This window comes from Podarcis tiliguerta, assembly GCF_965153285.1.
Source record: "Podarcis tiliguerta genome assembly, chromosome: 2".
NCBI lineage: Eukaryota > Metazoa > Chordata > Lepidosauria > Squamata > Lacertidae > Podarcis > Podarcis tiliguerta.
The window spans coordinates 92,424,837-92,445,531 of NC_139535.1; the positions used below are offsets into that span (position 1 = coordinate 92,424,837).

At 47.8% G+C, this 20,695-nt stretch overlaps 2 protein-coding genes and 1 pseudogene across 6 annotated transcripts in view; 1 reads left to right on the forward strand and 2 right to left on the reverse strand.

The window, feature by feature from the left end:
• Positions 1 to 8,839, reverse strand: CANT1 (calcium activated nucleotidase 1). 4 transcript variants are annotated; one of them, XM_083430321.1, is made up of 4 exons: positions 8,716 to 8,839; positions 5,302 to 5,959; positions 4,186 to 4,389; positions 1 to 3,110 (listed from the first exon to the last, which is right to left on the reverse strand). In XM_083430321.1, exons 2-4 carry the CDS (start codon positions 5,936 to 5,938, stop codon positions 2,740 to 2,742), a joined length of 1,212 nt encoding a protein of 403 aa, XP_083286447.1. In that variant the 5' UTR covers positions 5,939 to 5,959; positions 8,716 to 8,839; the 3' UTR covers positions 1 to 2,739. The 4 variants fall into 4 exon arrangements, with proteins under 4 accessions (XP_083286447.1, XP_083286449.1, XP_083286446.1 ...); XM_083430323.1 differs by lacking the exon at positions 8,716 to 8,839 and adding an exon at positions 8,490 to 8,713; XM_083430320.1 differs by lacking the exon at positions 8,716 to 8,839 and adding an exon at positions 7,224 to 7,970.
• A 5,332-nt stretch (positions 8,840 to 14,171) lies between these two features.
• The window catches only part of C1QTNF1 (C1q and TNF related 1), a 16,013-nt gene continuing 9,489 nt past the window's right edge, over positions 14,172 to 20,695 (forward strand). The window contains exons 1-2 of the mRNA XM_083430326.1: positions 14,172 to 16,139; positions 20,151 to 20,295. Coding sequence (XP_083286452.1) covers positions 20,162 to 20,295 — 134 coding nt within the window. The 5' untranslated portion in view covers positions 14,172 to 16,139; positions 20,151 to 20,161. The remainder of the gene's footprint in view (positions 16,140 to 20,150; positions 20,296 to 20,695) is intronic.
• On the reverse strand, positions 18,016 to 18,711 carry LOC310672718 (myosin regulatory light chain 2, smooth muscle minor isoform-like; annotated as a pseudogene). Its single transcript has one exon. The product of its transcript is annotated as a myosin regulatory light chain 2, smooth muscle minor isoform-like (transcript).

Sequence of the window (20,695 nt, forward strand, 5' to 3'; positions counted from 1 at the left end):
TTTAAGAGATGCCATTTTTTAATGCACAAATGCAATTCTGTTGCACATTAGGAGTGATTATTCTGGATTAATGAAGTACAGTACAATATTGTGATCTGGGTCCATGGGTTCTCAGTTCCTCAGTCAAAACAAGGTCTCAGCCTGATGCTTCAGCAACAGAGGTCCACAGATTGTTTTGCAAATGTAACTGACACTGCTCAATTGCAAACAAAAAACAAAAAAAAACAGCTAGACATGTTCTATTTAAGTTTTCTGACAATGTTCTGTTTATAAAAATGCTATCAAATCTTGATTTTGTGTGCTAAACTCTCTTATTTTTATTTAGCATGCCTTGCACTTTTTCATTGTCTTCTGAATGTTATATATCCTTAAAAGTAAATGCTAACGCACTGATGTGATGTGGCACGTAACACTATTGAACCACCTCTATCCCCCACCAAAGACTGGTCCTTTCAGATAAGATTGAATGATCTCAAGACTTGGTTTTGCTACACGCAAGTGCTGCCATCTAGTGATTAGCCTTTCATAAACTCATCCTTTGTCATACTATCATACTAGTTTATGATATAAACCAAAAGTATTGTGGTGGGGTTATTTTGGAAACATCCAACTTGGAAAAGCCCCACTAGGATGTTATATTCCATGTGCCCGAATACATTTTTACACAGGGGAAGTGAGGCTGTATCTTTGTAGTAGAGCATGATATGCACACAAGAAAAGCTTGCTGGATCAGGCCAATGGCCTATCTACTCCAGCATCCTGCTCCCCATAGAGGCCCAACCAGATGCCTGTAGGAAACCCACAAGTAGGATTCAAACAAAAGAGCACTCTTCCCGCCTGCAGTTTCCAGCAACTGGTATTCAGAAGCATTGCTGCCTCCATGTGTGGTGGCAGAGCCTCGCCATTACGGCTAGAAGCCTTCGACAGCCCTCTCCTCCATGAATTTGTCCAATCCTCTTCTCTGCTGGTGGCGGTCACTGCCTCCTGTGGGAGTAAGTTCCATAGTTTAACTATGCACAGAACATCCCAGGATCAATCTCTGGCACTTCTAAGTAGGATTGGGAAATATCTCCATGGCTGATCTGGTGGCGTAAGATAGCCTTGCTATGTTATGGGTGATATTTTATTCACTCATCCTGTCAGGTCCTTCCTCACTTGCACCTTCCATCTTCCCCAAATCTGTTCTGAAGGGTTGGGGAAACTCCTAGAACTGACTGAGGGGGCACAGGAAGGAGGAGCCTTGCTGCGCTAGTGGTAATCCATACGTTGATGGGACCCTGATTTAGCTCTACAATGGATAAAGCCACACACACAAATACACACACAAAATGGCAAAGTCTCCAACTATATACATTATGACATAAACCAAAGGTCACTTGGGGTTTATTTGGGGTACCTGAAGCCTCTCAAGTTCATTCATAAGACTTGGCATTTCTTGCATACACGTTCAAAAACCTATCTGTTAGAAATTAGGCACCTAATATGTGTAGTTTACTGCCTTAAAGCGTTGTGGTCTACAGGAAAATCATCAGAACATTGCTACAATCCATAAGGTGCTTTTAGGAGGCAAAACCATCACAAGCTCTTGGACTAGAAAAGCTCTTGATAATTTATTGAGATACATGACACATTACTAGGGCTGATGTTAATGCTCAGGACCACATGCTCTGTCTTATCACACGTGGAGAACAAGGAATGCCAAATGCAGCAAAAATAAACTAGGACACTTTATTTCAGTTGTAGTACTCTAATAGGATGCTGGCTTCCTGACCTTGAACCCCACCCACCTTAAACCAAAAAAGGGGGGGAAAGGAAGATTCAAATGAGAACTTTCTAATAATGGCCTTAGCAGTGCAGGATTACTGTGTGCAATGGACAAATCTGAGTCCATTTATTCCAGTGGGGCTACTCTGGGAATGACTTGGATACAACAAACTGCGGAAAAGAAAACACCTGGGCCTAGATGGGTCAGAAGTCTGAGTATGGCTTATAATCTACCCTTTTTGGTTCACACCTATATGGAGTCTGGGGTATCTCAAGATTAGGAACTACACAGAGCAGCTAACGGAAGCGATCCCTTTGCTGCAGCCACAAGGGGGCTGACCGCAGAGCACCCTTTTGCTCCAAACAGTTTCCCCAGCTCTACTGTTATCTGACATACTCCAGACCAGAGCTCTAGGTCTCATCAGCAATGTCTAATCATAAAGAAGTACCCATCTAGCCAAGGTCCAAGGCTAATGTGGGGTGGAGTGGGATGGGCCAAGGAAGACCCTTTGGGTGACTGAATAATAATCCTGCTGGACAGCCAAGTGCTAAAGTTTCCCTTTCCTAACAAAGGCACATGTGAATTGTAGAAAATAAAATAAAGTGAAGGGATAGGATCAAGCCAATTCTTCACGTACGTCCTGCCAGATCACCAGGCTAGTTGAGTAAAGCAGGAAGGAGCTGGACTGAAACCAAGGGAGTTTCTTGCAGGGTGCAATGAAGCCAAGAAACGAAAAACTGCAAAGGTGCTGCCCACCCTGCACCACTAGGGGTCCGCACAGAAACAGGCCCACACTTGCAATAAACCAAGTTGCTTTTATAGAAGTGAAAGCTATGCCATGAAAGAGCACTTCAGAGTCCCACCATGCCTTGCAGCCGAGCCAGAATTAAGAGGGGAAATCCCGGGGCACATCCTCCTGCCCCATCCCCACACCCAGCTCATGCGCCTTGTCTCCAAAGCACCCATTCAATCCATTAGATGAACTCAATGCCTTCATATTTGACGGAACCGATACGAGTTTCAGGCAGAAGGCAACGTCCATCCAGCATGAAGGCGGTGATGTACGTTGCCACCTGCCCAGCGTCCTCCTCAGATTTCAGTGCCACAATGATCTGGTCATCTGTATCGGGGACAAACTTGAAGGAGGAGAAGCCGTGGGTGGGGATGATGTCGCCAACGCGGCTCACAGTGATGTCGGCAAAGTCCGGTGCGGAACTAAGCAGCAGGTTGGTGCCGCAGTGCTCGTCCTCCTGCTCATTGTAGCGCCCGTGGCTGGCGCGGCGCGGCAAAAAGAACCAGCGCTGGAGTGTCTCGCTCCAAGAGGCAGACTCGTGGATCAGGTAACCTGGGAGGGGTGGAGCAAAAGTGAATGTCAAGCAGGGAGTCGGGCCAGGGGCAAATACAATGAAGAAGAGTTTGGATTTGATATCCTGCTTTATCACTACCCAAAGGAGTCTCAAAGCAGCTAACATTCTCCTTTCCCTTCCTCCCCCACAACAAACACTCTGTGAGGTGAGTGGGGCTGAGAGACTTCAGAGAAGTGTGACTGGCCCAAGGCCACCCAGCAGCTGCATGTGGAGGAGCAGAGACACGAACCTGGTTCACCAGATTACGAGTCTACTGCTCTTAACCACTACACCACACTGGCTCTGAAGCCACAGCAGGCAAAGGGGAAGAGAATGGGCATTATTATTATTATTATTATTATTATTAACATTTGTATACTGCCCTTCATCTGTAGATTTCAGGGCGGTTCATAACATAAAAACGCAAGCTAAAAACAGAGAACACATAATAAAAAAAACTTTTCACTACAAGCTAGCCCATAATGCAGCAATACTGCATGAGTGCATCTCTATCATCAGTGATGTGAGTACCCCAAACACACTGGAAGATGGAGGGAATGAAGAACTGAAGTGGGCATATGAACCGGTGGTACAGAGCACATGCATTCACAGATGCAATTTCCGTCGTCTCCAGTTAAGCCACCCCTGGCAAGGAAGACCTGGGAAAGATCTCTGCCCCAGACTCTGGAGTTACTACCAACATTGGCAGTGAGTAGGGCCAGCTGGACCAACAATCTGTCTCCACATAAAGAGATATGCTTCTGGATCTATTCACAGGAGATGAGCGAATAGCCACATCAGGCAGCAACCTGCTGTAGGCGCTTGATCACAGTGTTCATGAACATGAAAATGAAGCCCTTATTGCTTTTCTCTTCCTCTCTAGGCAGACCCATATCCTGCCCCCCCCAAAAAATTCCATACCCCCTCTGACTTCCCCTCTGTCATTCACCAATCCCATCTATACGAAAAACAAACCAAAACCCAGAGTGCTCAGAAAATCCAGAAGTAGAATGACGCAGGTGCCAGCATGTTTCTTTTGAAACAGTTCTTCCAATCCAAGAACCCACTGCTCACCTGGGGGCTTGATCCCCGCCGCAGTCCTCAGTGCGTTGTAATTGGCCACCCAGTTCTCGTGAGCCACGTCACCTTTGTAGCCAATGACTTTCACCCACTCGGGGTTCTCGTTCAGCACCTCCCCAGTGGTGGTCGTCCACTCCTTGCCCAGGCCTCCTACGTACAGATGCTCGTCCTTCACTGCTAGCCACTCAGCCTTAAACCCTGCGGAAAACAGAAAAGAGTTCAAGGCGTAAGACATGGTGTTAACTGCCCGGGGAGCTGACGGTTCCAGTCAAACACACACACCCCAGCTACCTGGACCCAAGCTTCCACAGCTCCCTCGTAAGGAGCAGAGAGGTGTGTGTCTATTGTAGGGAGGCAAATTCACTTCTCAGATCTCCATTCAAAATATGGTTGAAGAGTTGGAAGGGACCCTGATGATCATCTAGCCCAGGGGTCAGCAAGGTTTACCTCGCCTGGGCCGCTTAATTCCTGCGGAGATCGCTCTGTGGGCCGGATCGTGTCTGCGCATGTGCAGATGCGATTTCCGGTGCCGCGGAAGCAAGTCCCCGCTACACTGGTTTAGTGCAGCGGGCAGGGACTCGCCGAACGGACAGCTCGGTTCCGAGACAGCTCAGGGGCCGTTTAAACGACCCCCGTGGGCCGCTTGTGGCTCATGGCCCGCAGGTTGCTGACCCCTGATCTAGCTCCACCTCCTGCAATGCAGGACTATGCATCTGTCCCATACAGGGATCGAACTTTCAACGTTGGCATTATCAGCACCTTGATCTAACCAAATGTGCTAATAAATGAACAACAACTTTTGCCTCTTAATTAAAAATGGGTCCCACAGCCCAACGGTAATAAAAAGAATGCATGCAGCCGAGCCTGGAAAGCAGGACATTGTGAGGAACTGTCGGCCACTGGGAGAACAGGATGCTGGACTTTATAGTCCACTGGCCTCATCCAGCAGCCTCTTCTTATGTTCTAATTGTGAGCCGGCCATATTTGTGACCGAAGGCATGGGAATTCTGGGAATTCCCACTTCTACTGTGGCCCCTGTTATATTCCGGACATTGAGAAACTGGGGAATGACAGTGTCATTGGGGTATCCAGCACAAAACCTGAGCTCACCCTTGCCAACTGTGCCATCCCCATCAGACAAGATCACCCAAGGTACCACCTTGGTGCCATCGATCTGGTAGACCACACCAGTGCGATCATCCACAGCATACAGCTTGCCGTTGAAGACTACCAATTCGGAGAGCTCCATGCCACGCCCCTTCTCAGCCAGGTGAGACTCCAGCGTATGGTCCTGGGTGTCCCACTCGACAGAGACATGGTCCCCACTGGCCGACAGGGTCAGGTAACCTTTCTTCAAGTAGCTGAACCAGGTGTGCTCGCCGGGGCCCTTGGAGTTCGTGTCGAGGTCGGCAATGAGTCCAATGCGGTAGCGCACGCCCTCCGGGATCCGCTGGGGTGGCGACAAGGGGTAGGTGTCATTGTACCGCCCACTGGGCAGTGCCCCGAGACGCCAGTTGTGAGCGGTGAGAGGCACCGGCCTGCTTGCCGAAGGCGAACGCTGGAAGCAGAGGAGCAGCAGGACAAGGATCAGGGCCAGGGAGGTTGCCACAATGGCCTTCCAACGCAGGCGGAAGCGGGGGTCAGCCGCTTTGGTCATGGACGCCAGCACTGGGAGTCCGCCCACACTAATCCGCAAGGGATTCAGAGAATCGTCCCATTGCAGGCGTGGGCGGGGTGGGACGGGCATGAGCCTGAGGTTCCCGGGAACCTGGAAGGGAAGAAGAGGGTCAGCAGGGGGTGCAAAAGGGATGCAGCAGGGGTGGACATGCAATCTGCCCTACATTGGGGGGGGGGGTGGAGGAGGGCGAGGCAGTGAGGCAGCAGCACCAAGCATACTGATTCCTATCCATGCAAGAAGGAAAAGCAAAAGGAATCAAGAAAGGGCAGAAGGTGAAGCAACATCCGGGGGAAAGCCAGGCAACTGGGCCAGGAATTCTGCAACGGAACAGGCATGGAAGCAGCACCAGCAGTGGCACTTCCAAACTGTGCACTATGAAGATTCCTGCTGGAGCAGAATTACACCAGAGACATGGGCACACTAAAAGTTGGACTGTCAACTGATTAACCTTTTTTCCAGTTTATTAAACATAACACTTTAAAATGATTAATTACTTATTTACTCACATTATCCAAACTCCAATAAAGGTGCCTTTTTGAGTTACTGGAGGAAATGTAAAATAGCTTGCAATCTATTATTATGGGGATTTTTGTCCGGTTCTTCTGCCAAAAATCGGATCGCAGAGCAGCTTATGAATATCAATGAGAAGACAGCCCCCACCCTCAGAATCACTATCTAAAAGACACATCGTAATAGGAAATGGGACACAAAATGAGGAGGGAATAAAGCAAGCTCAGGCACTCATTCTCAGTTTTATCTTGCCTTTCCTTCAAGGAGCTCAGGATAGACTGTGTGTTCCCCTTGCCCTTTCATTGTCAAAACAACCATGAGACAGAGTGACTGGCCCAAGGTCAGCCAATAAGCTCTGCCGCTGAACAGGGATTTGAACCCAGATCTCCCCAGTCAAGTCTGACACTCAGGCCATTGCTAGCTCTTAATACACAAAAGAACTCCGGCTCCTTGTTAGAAGGTGGTAGAAGATGAGGCACCAGAAACAAAAAAAGCCATGAAAGTAAACAAACAAGTGCATTCCTAAGTCGCAGAAATTGTCCTCAACAATTAAAATTGGCCTACACCAATAGGTCAACTAAAGCTTTGCTAATTACCCAATTAAATGATGTAAAGTTTGTAATCCAAACAAGAAAGCACAGTGAAGCAAGCAGGGAGTTAGGGACAGATAGAGAAGGAAGGGAGGTCACTGGGCCTTCTGAATCTAGGAAGACAAGCCACTGAGTCATGGGACAAACCAGCCCTGCCCATACTCCAAACCCCGCTCCCTTTTGATGAGGAGACTCCAAGGCTGTGATCAAGCCCTTCAGTCATCAGGCTGCTAACCGCTGGCTCTTTCACCTACCGACAACGATTCTCCCACCCCAGAAGTTTGGATCTTTACATCATTTTGAGTAGCAATTATGCCAGGGCCCTTGTGGTTTCCAGACCTTTCTGACTGTTCCCAATTCATATCTTGCTGGGAGTTCTGGAGACCAGCCGCACCTATAGCATGCGACAGGTGGCAGAGCTCAGCTCCTCCCCAAATAGGATCCAGGAAACGTTACCAGGAAATGTCACCAGGTCATCGATTGCTGACTTGCCCAACCAGTTCTGTTTAAAGACCTAACAGACTTTCCTTCCTGTTCTGCTTGTATAGCATGTCTTGGATTCTACAAACTCTTTCCCCCCTAAGTGTTATAGTGATTGCTTCCCAGCACTACTCCCAATATGAAAGGGTCTGCGTACAAGGGTAGTAAAACATGCACTAGGTACAACAGCTTCATAGCTCAAAAAAAGAGGGGGGCAGAGCTATTTGTTGCAAAATGTCCGGCACATACATGGATGACCTCATATTCATAGCCCAGCATGGCTAGTACGACCCAGTGGTAGGGAAATGATGCCAAAATTTCTACCAAGAGTTAGTTCCACAGTCTCTGCACCCACGTCTGCCAGCCTTAGTTAACAGACTCATCTGCTTGCAAGCAGCAGAAAACATTTGTACACTGATGAGCTCAGTTGGAGCGGTTGAGGTGCTGGACCAAAGGGCTTCCTAAGCAGCACCCACCACAGTAAACCCAACAAGGGAGAACTTTGCAGGTGAAATGGTACAAATGGAGTTTAACAGGAGCAGAAGTAGCAGCCACAACCCTTCTGCAAAGTCTTTCTACAAGGGTAGCAACTGCTCCATCGTTTCACAGTTTTTACACAATAACCAGGAGAATGTCACAACACCGCAAAGGTCCAGGAAAGCTATACTGTACTGCCAATGGATCTGCAAGGACGGGGTGGAGTACGTGGGTGGGGGGGCGTATTCTAGCCACTTTGAGGAGGGGCGAGTGTGTGGCACATTCAGATGCACTAACGTACATTTAAAAGAGATCGCAGTTTGTGCAACTTAGCCCCCCACCCACCCCACCTTCTTCTCCCGCCTGAAGGGCGTGCGGCGCAATCTAAGGGCGAACTAGGGGGTCCCTTGAGCTGCATCCCTGCATCGCCTTTGGGCCTGCAGAGAAAAAGAAAAGAGGTCGCTGCCGCCCATGAAGCAAAGGGATCTGCCGGCAACGCAGTTGCATCCCTAGGGATCTGGCAAGCTGGAGGGATTCGCCGCAGCCCGCCCGGGGCAACTCACAAGGCGCCCAGGATGCAACCGCGGTCGCTCCGTCGCCTGGCAATGCCCCGCCTAGACCAAGCTAAGCGGGAGGTGGGCCACTGGGGCAGCAAGCAAAAAAAGGGACGCGCCGGTAAATGGCAGCACCCCGCTGCTTACTCGACCACCTCCCCCCCTCCCGCAGGAACCCAGGTGTCCGGCAAAAGATAATCCCCCCCCCAGCCTCCACCCCCGCCCAACCACTCACCGATCAGGCTCCTCCCCGCGCCGGGAACGACCGGAGGGAGGGAAGGCCTCCTCGCAGCACTCCCTCCCTCCTTCCCCAACTACACGTCCCAGCGTGCATCGCGCTCGGGAAACTACTATTGGTTCCGACATCCCTTGCGATCGAGCGGGAGGGGAAGGGGGAAAGGCGCCTTCTGCTACGGGCCCAACGCTGACGCGGGAGAGACTACATCTCCCAGCAACCACTGCGCGGGATATTCGAGGCCGGGGTTGGTTCAGGCTGCCATCTTCCCAAGGCTGCAAGGGAGCGTTTCGGGGCGAGGAGGCTCCGGTTTGCTGGGAGTTGTCTCTCCTCCCCCCCCCCCCCCCGAGAGAAAAGTGACCTTTGGCAACGGCAGCGCCGCAAATCAGCTCGTACAGATAGTTAATTGGGTTCAGCGTCCTCACAGCCATGGGAAGATGGCCACACAAATATGCTCGGAGTGATGGGGCATGGAAACAACACATACACAAACACATATTTCCCATAAACTTTCCTTGACACTAAGCGTTGTGTCATTTTGGACACCCGCTTCCCTCCTGGGTTTTTTTTTGTGCTGCCCAAAGAAGATGGCCACCCTTAATCCTGTTGGCCACTGATAAAGATTCCTAGCTTTGAACCCAACTCAGCTTCCATAGTTTGTGGCGCTGTGGGTTAAACCACAGAGCCTAGGACTTGCCAATCAGAAGGTCGGCGGTTCGATAAATAGGTGGGAAGGTAGGTAAATGACCATAAATACCGGTGGGAAGGTAAATGGCGTTTCCATGCACTGCTCTGGTTTGCCAGAAGCGGCTTAGTCATGCTCGCTACATGATCCAGAAGCTGTACGCCGGCTCCCTCGGCCAATAAAGCAAAATGAGTGCCGCAACCCTAGAGTCTGTCACGACTGGACCTAATGGTCAGGGGTCCCTTTACCTTTACCTTTACAGCTTCCATAGTTTAACACCAGCTTGATCTGCACATAGTAGCAGCTGTTGAAGCTTCCATCTGTGCTCTGACTTCTGCAGAGTGTTGTTTAGAAAGGGATGGGAGCAAGCCAGGATTTTTCTTTCCCCCTGGTCCATTAGTAACCCTAGACACAATTCCAAAGGTCTTCACAGTTGGGCTTGTATTACTTAACTTGCACCACCAACCATCGCCATGTGGTTCAGCCTTTCCATTCACATGCACAAGTAGAATCAAGGTGAGCAGATGTGATCTGGTGAGACTCCTACTCTTTCCATAATTATGGGAAAGGGGGAATTGTGACAGGCGCAATATGCCGTGTCGTACTGTAGCAGTGATGAGAAAAGCTGCACTTGCTGATATTTCCTCTTCTACACATATTAAAGGCACCACATTCAGGCGTTCATAACTTGCTGTTATTTGAACCACATTGAGTGGGAAAGTGCTTGTAAGAGGGCACAAGAATAGAATTTTAGAGTTCAAAGGGACCACAAGGGCTCATCCAGTCCAACCCCCTGTAAGACTGGAATCTTTTTGCCCAACATGGGGCTTGAACCCAGGACCCTGAGATTAAGAGTCTTGTACTCCTCATGGGGAAATGTGGCGTGATCACTTAAGAGTACAGTAATCAAATGAAACTTTTAACACATGGCACAGTAAAAGTCTGTAATTTTATCAGGACAAGTTACTTCCAGTTTACTGTTGTAACAATTGTTTTCTCAATTTTTTTCTCAATTGTATATGTATATGTATATATACACACATACATATATACCCACTTACTCCACATCATGTGTAATTTTACATACACCTATTGTTTTCCCTTGCTCATCTTTATTCTGCAATAAAAGGCCCAACTGTTGTAACTTTTCTTCACAGGGGAGTTGCTCTAACTCCACAATCATTTGGGTTCCCCTTTTCTGAACCACTTCTCCAACCTAAAATATCTTTTTTTGGGATGAGGCAACCAGAACTGTACCCAGTCTTCTGAGCATGGTCACACCATACATTTGTATAGTGGCATTATGACATATTGGCAGTTATATGTTCAGTCCCTTTCCTAAGTTGTCCTGGCTAGGAGTGAGCTGCAACCACCCACAAGATGTGCAGTTATGCTGATGCTGCAACCTTTTCCTAGAAAGCGTTGCCCTTTGACAATACCTGGGTGCCACTTAATAATTGTTCTGTGGCAAAAGTATCCCTCCCTTCCTTCTTATTCTGAAAAATACAGTTCCCTTTTCTGTACCCTTTGTTTCTACTAAATTCTTGAATTGGAACACTTGCCTAGAAGTCCTAGCCCTAGAGCAGTTGTTGTTGTTGTTGTTGTTTAGTCGTTCAGTCGTGCCCGACTCTTCGTGACCCCATGGACCAGAGCACGCCAGGCACTTCTGTCTTCCACTGCCACCCGCATTCATGTTTGTAGCTTCAAGAACACTGTCTAACCATCTCGTCCTCTGTCGTCCCCTTCTCCTTGTGCCCTCCATCTTTCCCAACATCAGGGTCTTTTCCAGTGAGTCTTCTCTTCTCATGAGGTGGCCAAAGTATTGGAGCCTCAGCTTCACAATCTGTCCTTCCAGTGAGCACTCAGGGCTGATTTCCTTAAGAATGGATGCGTTTGATCTTCTTGCAGTCCATGGGACTCTCAAGAGTCTCCTCCAGCACCATAATTCAAAAGCGTCAATTTTTCGTCGATCAGCCTTCTTTATGGTCCAGCTCTCACTTCCATACATCACTACTGGGAAAACCATAGCTTTTACTATACGGACCTTTGTTGGCAAGGTGATGTCTCTACTTTTTAGAATGCTATCTAGGTTTGCCATTGCTTTCCTCCCAAGAAGCAGACGTCTCTTAATTTCGTGGCTGCTGTCACCATCTGCAGTGATCATGGAACCCAAGAAAGTAAAATCTCTCACTGCTTCCATTTCCTCCCCTTCTATTTGCCAGGAGGTGATGGGACCAGTGGCCATGATCTTCGTTTTTTTGATGTTGAGCTTCAGACCATATTTTGTGCTCTCCTCTTTCACCCTCAATAAAAGGTTTTTTAATTCCTCCTCACTTTCTGCCATCAAGGTTGTGTCATCTGCATATCTGAGGTTACACAACCTTGATGGCAGAAAGTGAGGAGGAATTAAAAAACCTAGGTCTCCATGATTGTGAAATTTGCAGTGGCTCAGAATAAAAGGACAAAGATCCCATGTTCTAAGTGACTAGAGATAACAAATCTACCCATCAACAGAGCCACCCACGACCTCACATACTGAGAGTGTAGCTACTAGAAAGGGGCTTTTCTTCAGTTGGGTGGCCAGGATATTCAAGGCAAGAGGAGAAAAAGGAATCAGCAAAAGAAAGAAGGGGGTTAGTGGTGGGTGTTTGAAGGGATAGAGGAAAACATTGAAGTACAGTCAGATAACTTTTCCTGCATAAGATTAAAAGAGAGAGAGATTAGAATGAAAACAAATAAGGACCCTTTTTAGTTTATGAATGAACTTCACCAGTGTAAAATCTTTCATAGAAACTCTGGCTGTTTGCTAGCTCTTATTAAAATTATATATTAGATATCAAACAATCTCAGTTGCACATATATATGCCTTATAGTGTGGTTAAGTTGTTTGGGGGAGTAGAGAAAGAGTTCCACTTGTACAAAAATAACTCCCAAAAGGCACCCCTGTGTCCTACTCCAGTTTGCAATGGAGGGAACAAAGCAGCATTTAGTATAGGCAACTCCCAAATTATGCACGGGTTACATTACATTAAGTGAAAACACACATATTTGAAACACTATTGAAAAAGCCCGCAAAAGTTCCTCCACCTTCTGCCCATTTTTGTGACGCTTTCAGGTCATTTCTGGGTTCGGTGCAATGTGCATGTGTGGAGTCACACACGTATCAGATGTGCGTAAAACGGTCACTGCCTGTACTAGCAGTCAATCCCTATTCCCTTAGCTTACCTGTATCGCTTCAAACTTATAATAAGAACATAAGCGCCATTGTGGTGTAGTGGTTGGAACCAGGACTTGGGAGACCAAGGTTCAAATCCCTACTTGGCCATGGAAGCATACTGGTGACCTTGGGCCTGTCACTGTCTCTCAGCCTAACCTGCCTCACAGGGTTGTTGTGGGGATTAAGTGAGGAGGAGGCCCACCTTGAGCTCCTGGGGGGAGGGGAAGGTGGGATATAAATGCAATAAATAAACGAAGTCCTGCTGAATCAGAAATGTCTTGCTCTGGGAAACCCACAAGCAGCAGCTGGTTTTACAGGGCACTCTGCCTCTGATCTTACGATTTTTCCCCCTAGTTCTAATCCCCCTTTAAATACATCTAAGCTAGTGGCCGACCACAACATCTTGTGGGTGCAAATTCCATAAATGACTCAGGTTGTGTGTGAAGATTAAGTAGTATATTTTATCTGCTCTGAATCTCCTGCTAATCCGTTTCCACTAGGTTCCTCAGCATAACAAGAGGCAGAAAAATAACTGATCCAGATAGAAAACTGTTATCACATATAGTGGTACCTCGGGTTAAGTACTTAATTCGTTCCGGAGGTCAGTTCTTAACCTGAAACTGTTCTTAACCTGAAGCATCACTTTAGCTAATGGGGCCTCCTGCTGCCGCCACGCCGCCGGAGCACAATTTCTGTTCTCATCCTGAAGCAAAGTTCTTAACCCGAGGTACTATTTTTGGGGTAGCGGAGTCTGTAACCTGAAGCGTATGTAACCTGAGATACCACTGTAGTATAAAATTGTATCAGGGTGCAAGATTGGGAGAAACACACATAATGGGACGACAAGTGGCTCTCTTAGTTCATAAACCACACAAGTTATACATTCCTCAATTTGGACTGGGGGTTGTGCCTCAAGATTTGCGGCAGCCTGGCTATACTTGGAGATCACTGATTTTGTATGTGCCTTAGCTTTGCAGATTTTACTGTGGGAAAAGCAGCCGCCCCCTTATGCAATGATTTCCTTCAGGGAATTACTAGTGGAACAGTTTCATGCTGGTCTATAGATTGGTTCTGCTCAGTGATTCATACACAGTTCTGCTTTTTCTCAGCCGCTCATTATGCCTGGCTTTTCCTAACAGCCATGACCTACATATGTGAGAGGACTGGACGTTCGTTAGGCAAGGAGGTGTGCTTTTTGTATGCGTGGGTAGCAACAGCACTGGAAGATTCCTATTTGGGCAGAGCTGTGCATCACTGGGTTGGTACCACAGTGAGCGAAAGCAGCCAGATTGTGCTTGCTCAAATACCGGTAATAGGGAAATTGCTCAAATTTTCTCCCCTATAAATCTTAGTGTAGAATAGAAGTAGAGGCTGCGGGGTAGGGATGAGGAAATCATAGTATATGTTCAATAGTAGAGCATCTAGAAGGTCTCTGGTTCAATCCCCAACACCCCCTGTGCAAAGGATCGGGTAGACCAGGGGGTGGGGTGGTGGTAAAATAAGAGACATTGAGCGTATGCGTTTATTAAGCACTTAAATGACAGGAAATGTCACCATATGCACACATTGTATAAAGGTAAAATGCTATACTTAAAACATACTGTCCAAACCATATGAACCACTGTCTTCTTTTTCTCCAGAACCTCCTCTTCTTCACCTTCATCTTTGGGCAGGTGACGCTTTGTCATACCCTTAAAGAGAAACTACCATTAAAGTACAGTGGTACCTCGGGTTAAGAACTTAATTCGTTCTGGATGTCTGTTTTTAACCTGAAACTGTTCTTAACCTGAAGCACCACTTTAGCTAATGGGGCCTCCCACTGCCGCCGCGCCGCCGCTGCATGATTTCTGTTCTCATCCTGAAGCAAAGTTCTTAACCTGAGGTAATATTTCTGGGTTAGAGGAGTCTGTAACCTGAAGCGTATGTAACCTGAAGCATATGTAACCCGAGGTACCACTGTACTTCTTTTTTCTGCTTCCTGGCTACTGAACAGTGGCAGATTCATAAATGAATTGTTTCTGTACAGTAGATAACGCTGACTCCAGTGGAAAAAGGACCACTGATACAGAGTAAAAACATAAGCAAGGAGCAAAACACACTTCATCTGGTTTTCTTTTTCAGGTATTTCGAGAGAAGAGGCAAGAGACCGACAAGGTGGCAGGTAAGAGCTAAGGTTCGGCCTTCCTAAATCATATTGTAGAGAGTTTTTAACTTAACCACTAGACTGCACCTGCTCACCATTCTATGCATATCCTCCACATATTACCTGCTTGATATCTGTATTGTGACACCCAGAAGAAGCAAGGTTTTCTGAAACAGAAAGAGGGAGCTGTGAATTGACAGCCCAAAGCACCCCAGGGTGGGAGAAGAGCTCCTCTCTCTGGGGATGTGATATTGAGGGCAGCAGATCCGCTACTTGGCAAGGGCATGTTTTGCTGGCCTCTGCTTATGCTCAACTTATAAATAAACCAAACCCTACAGAAATGCATGCCACGAGTCTCCAGCGCTCTCTCTTCCAAAGGAAGCCAAACCCAAGTTGCACAGTGGAACTGCTCACCACTTGTGGAAGCAGGGAGCACACAACAATAGAAAGGAAATAGAAAACGGACTCCCAAGGTATTGCCTGCTGTACTTTTCTGCATTTCCTCTGACCTCACTGTTTTGGAACGCATACAACGGGTGGAGGGGTGTGTGTGTCTAATGAAATGGACTGTAATCCATACCTTCAGAATTTTTTGCAATGTTCATATCCCACCTTTTCCTCCAAGATGGTGTACGCGGCTCTCACCTCCCCAGTTTTCTTCTCACGGCAGCCCTGTGAGGTTGCTAAGGCTGGGAGACGGTGACTGTCTCCAGGTTACCCAGTGAGTGCTGTGGCTTAGCGGGGCTTTGAACCCTGGTCTCCCACCTCCTAGTCCGACAATCAAACTACTACACCATACACCGCACAGATGCTTCTGCCATAATAAATCTTCTTGTTTTTGCTTCATGAGACAAGCGTGGCTCATGTTTGCTACAACAGAAAGAGATGCCGTTGAAGGAGTCAGAGGTGAGAATCAGTGCCAGGCTTGCATACTGCCTCCTCTTGCCAATCTGATCTCCATTGCCATGGGCAGCAGCTGCAAATTTCCCCTGCTCTCCCTCCTTCCTTCCTTGGCTCCGGACCCCAACATCTGGAGACACTTTCTGGCGGAGGAAACCTGCCTTCTCTGTCCCAGCTGTGGGTGCTGGGCACACATATGGTTAACGGCAGCTGTGCTCCCATCTGAGGGAGGAGGGCTGGCGGCGTACAGCGTCTGCCCCTTTCTTTCCCTCTTTCCCTCTCTCTCTCGGTTTTCCACAAAGCGTCTTGCTGCCGGGAGCCTGAGATCTGAAGGCTAGACACAGGGCTGCCAGGCTCTCCTCCTTTCTGCCCCACTAGCAAGGGGTGGCGGAAGCATTTACTTGGAGGGGGATGCTGTAGAAGACCAGAGGCAAAGGCAAGCAGTGGCTCTGGCAGCAGCCAGTCATCCTGCCCCAAAGGTAGGTAGGTGCCCATCAGCTGGGCAGCCCTCCAGGGCCAGGTACTTCGAAATGTGTGTGCAACAGAGCTCAGATCTACCTGTGCAGGCTTGGCTAGGGGGAGTGGCTGGGCTTCCTGGGATCTTGCACAAGGGCCTTTTCCTTCTGAAGGCCTCAGGCTGCTGATACCTCCGTTGCTTTTTGGGTATGCGCCTGTGAGTGTGTGCAGCAGAATCTGCCCCGTGTTGGTCCCTCCCATTACAGTAGATGGGACATGGTTTTTGGCCCCTTACCCTGTGGCTACCCAGCCCTGCTTGGCACTGCTCTAGGCAACATCCTGCACACCTCTAGATCCCATTGGCGCTGCAGGCAAGCCTCTGCCTCCCTGGGCAAGTGTTGCCTTGGGACAAGCAGCACCGGGGAGCTCTGTGATGCATCCTCACCCTGGTCTAAGGAAGGGGAAGGCTGATTCTTGCATCGGCTGCTGTGCCTCCTGGCACACTTGCCAACTTGCAGCTTTTGAGTAACTCAGGATTACAAGGCTTGGCTGCGGAGGGTCACGGGCCACTTTGTGGGCCCCTTCCAGGAGCGCCTCTCTATTTCCAAGAGGGTTATGGTTTGGGACCTCTGAGGGGAGTCCAGATGTTTTGCGGTCCCCCTCTGCTCTCTACGCACACCCTGCTACCCTCTTTGTGTTTGCCTGACTGGAATGGGACTCTTGAGGGTTTGGTGGTCTCTTTAATGCTGACGGAGATTTTTCCAGGACGTGACGGCTTTGCATTCCCAAGTGTTACCGGCTGCTGTATCAAGCCCTTGAGAGATGGAGAGTGGCCAGAGCGAACCGGAAAAAACAAACGCACTGCCGGAGCACACATCCCTGTATGCGCCTCTGCTCCTGTCTTCCTCCTTGCAAGCCTGTGTTTGTCCAACAATGTGTGTGCCCTGCCGCTGTCTCTGGCTTATAACGCTTGTCCTCGAAGAGATATGAACCTCCTTGCGGGCATACTATCTAGCTCCCTTTGTTGTGGGTTTCGCCTTGCGGGGCTAGAGACAGTTAGACTAAACATTCAGTTTTTAAGCCACCAGGAAGGATCCTGTTGTTACATAACATCTGCCAACTCTTCAGGCTTTACACATAACAAACAGGTGAGGATGACCTATTTTACCTAAGGCTCCCGGTTCTCCACATCCCAATAGCACGTTGCTTTTAAAAACAACAATTCAAATGGGATCAAAACCTCACTAAATATTAAATCTGGACATGTTAGAAATATCCCATACCAGCTGAAGTCTAATCATCCACAGACCACCCGCTCAAGGTTATACAACAGCACTTCCCCAAATGGTTGTGTTCAGACTTCACTGAGGCTGTGCAGAGATTAGGGGCTTGAAACGCAGCAAGGTTGTTTGAAGTCACATTCTTACATTGCTGTACAGACCAGAGAGGGGGCAGAGATGTCTTCACCTGATGCCCATTACCTGGAATTGTTTCATCATCTCAAACCCCAATTTGCTTAAGCTGCTGTCTGCGCATGTGCAGTGGCTGCCTGAAATGTCACCACAGCTTCCCTTTTTCTAATTGGATGGCAGCTGGCTTGAGGGAAAATGCATCAAACAGAAGCATTTCTCAAGAAACTACAGCATACCTATGGAAACTGTCATGCCAAGTTTGGTGACAATATCTCGAGAGGCGGCCAAACCTATACCGAAAAAATGGGCAAAGTCATGCCAAGGTGATGGCATGCCATCTTGGACTGCCATCTTGATTAAAAATGGTGTCCGGCATCAAAACATTGATGAAGACTGCTGCTCCACCTTGGGAACCCCCATGCCAGGTTTGGCAACGGTATCTCAAAAGGCATCCAGATGCATAGAGAACAAACAAATGGACAAACCATTTTCTAAACTATATAATAGATTCATGATCATTCATACTCATGATGATACTCCATGTTTAAGGATGCATGTGAACTCAGTGTAGTTGAAATTCTCCTTTTTGTCAATTGGTGCCTCTCTGAAGAGCTCATCTACTTCTTCATCTGTAAGAATGTCTCCCGTTGTCGTCAGCAATTCTCTCAGGTCATCTTCTTGAATGAAACCTGTTGCTTCTTCATCATCAAAGCAAGCAAAGGCATTCCTCATTGCATCTTCTGGATCAGTGCCATTTAATGTCTCTCAAAACATTGTGAAGTTTATTGGTCCTGGAGCCTCATTCTTCATAGCATCTAGGTATTCATCAGCTGGATTCTTCCCAAGTGAAACGAGCATATCATGCGGTCTTCTTTTTCAGTGAAACCATCTCTGTTTTGATCAAACAGGTCGAATGCCTCTTTGAATTCTTGAATCTGTGACTGATCAAACATAGCAAACACATTGGAAGTGGCATGCTGAGGGCGCTTCTTTGTGGCCTTATTCTTTGCCCTTTTGATTGACATGTTGGCTGTTGGATTCTGAGTGGCGATGGACGAGAAGCGGTTATGGGAGAAACTCCACAAGAGTCAGTTTTGAAGCCTAAAACTTAAACTAGCATGGCTTCTCTCTGCAAGGAATCTGAGAATGATAGTTCTGTGCAGGCACTAGGTTTTCAGCATCTTCAGAAAACTACAATTCCCAGAAATCCCTGGAGGAAGACAAGTGTCTCAAATTAGCATTGATCTCTAATGCAGATGCACTTCTGTATGCAGCATAAAGTTAACTACATGTGTGTTCCTTTCCTTGCACAGTCTGGGAATGCCTGCACATCCATTTACATTCTGGTTGCAGTTCAGCTGGAATACATGTGAGCTTTGGGTGTGTAATGTGGCCTGCATGACCCCTACCTGCACATGGTTTGTGTAACTGTTTCCTTTGGTCCATGTGCTCTCTTGTTCTGCCCTGCAAAAGACACACAGCTGCTTTCGTGAGAATCTTCTGGTTCTGAATTTGGGCCTGGCTGTGTAGCTCATCCTTGGATAATATTCCCAGAGGATCTTTGACCGCGGATCTTAGGAGACTTGCCCAGTTTTGCTTGGCACTGCACTGCCTTGCCTTATTAGAGGACCAGGGTGGGGCAGGCTTCCAAACTATGCACAAGCACATGTGTTTGTATACTCAGTTGCACTCTGCCATGGGTTCACAGGAAGGAAACATCGGCCATTGATTATTGTTCTTGTTGTTGTTTTTAAAATACAACTTTTGGGCCCAAAGGCTGCCAAAGCGATTAACAGCTTGTTAGAACAACAAAACATACAAACCTATGTACCGTACTTTGGTGAAAATGTGCATGCTTGTTAAAGACCCAGTTTGGCAGCCCCCCATGCACATTTGTGTACACCCACACCCACCCACCCACCCACTGGCTTGGGACCTCAATGGCTCCCCTCTGGAGGCTTCACCCGGGGCAAGAAACACAGCTAGCTCCCCCTCCCGGTAGTTATGGTACTGACATGTCCACTTGGTGTGGACCAAGGAGAATTTACTGCCAATCAATGGGCTCCACTTAGGTGATAAAATAGATCTTGTGCCATTATACAAATAATTTCCTGCACAGGAAGGTCACTGTATGTGAAATGGGTGTAGGTAGTCAGGGTGTGTCTGAAGAAAGCAGTAAACTTGAAGAAGACTGGTACGTATCTACAATTCCATGATATCTCTCCTTTTTGTTTGGAGACAATTTAGTTGAACTTAGATCCCATTGACACAAATGACAAATCAATGGGAAATATGTGCAACTATGTTATGCTTTTTTCATGTTGTAAGTCACCTTGAGCCTTGTTTGAACTGTGGAAAGGCAGCATACAATAAAATTATGTATGTATGTTCAACAGTGCAGTAGAGCCGATTTACCACATTTTGAAGTAAGCAATGTAATACACATTGCCATCTAAACTGGGTCTTCCCATAAGACCTTGTGAAGCAAGGGAAAGAACATGCATTACCACCCAAAGCACACCCAACAAGTCCAGGGTTCAAAATGACCAAAGTACCCTGCTGCTGCGATCTCTGCCCGCCACACCCCCACTTTCACTTGCCTGACTCTCTCTTCTCCCACAGGGCCAAAAGCAATGAAGATAACACTGACACCAAGTGCCCTTTTGCTCATCTGCCTGATAATCCAGGCGTATTGCAATGAGAAGGATGCAGAGCAGAGGCCTGGAGCAGCAACACAGCCTCCGCCACCCCAGCATCACACTTCCAGGTAGGTTGGGGCTCGCCAACATGGTGCCTATGTGCACATGTGTGCCCACAAAGGACTTCTCTAATGCCCACAGGGAGTCCTTCTTCCTTCCACTGAAATTAGGCTTGAAATCTGTATTCGGTTGCAGCCAACAGAATAGGTTGCAATGTGTGTCGTCCTCTTCTTCTTCCTCTTTGGCGATCATTTGTAGCCAAGTAAGATTGTCTTCCATGGACACGGTTTTAACAGTGAGTCTGTAAGTGACTGTGGAGGCCAATTCTAGATCCACACGTCCTTCCACAGTGGTGACATAGGTTTCCGACAATGTGTAGGATCATGACAATGGAAATAATAAATAAGGTTGGGGTGATAACACACTCCTGTTTATCTGATCCCACTGTGAATGGTTCACTTTGAGAGC

Bases quoted from the DNA above. Each gene is read 5' to 3' on its own strand.
- CANT1 (XM_083430320.1), bottom strand. From the start codon at position 7,331: ATGAATTGGGAACAGTCAGAAAGGTCTGGAAACCACAAGGGCCCTGGC. The intron at 4,390-5,301 runs GTGAGCTCAGGT...TGTTTTCCGCAG, and splicing joins GGATGGCACAGTTGGCAAGG to GGTTTAAGGCTGAGTGGCTA. The intron at 3,111-4,185 runs GTGAGCAGTGGG...CACCCCTCCCAG, and splicing joins GGCGGGGATCAAGCCCCCAG to GTTACCTGATCCACGAGTCT.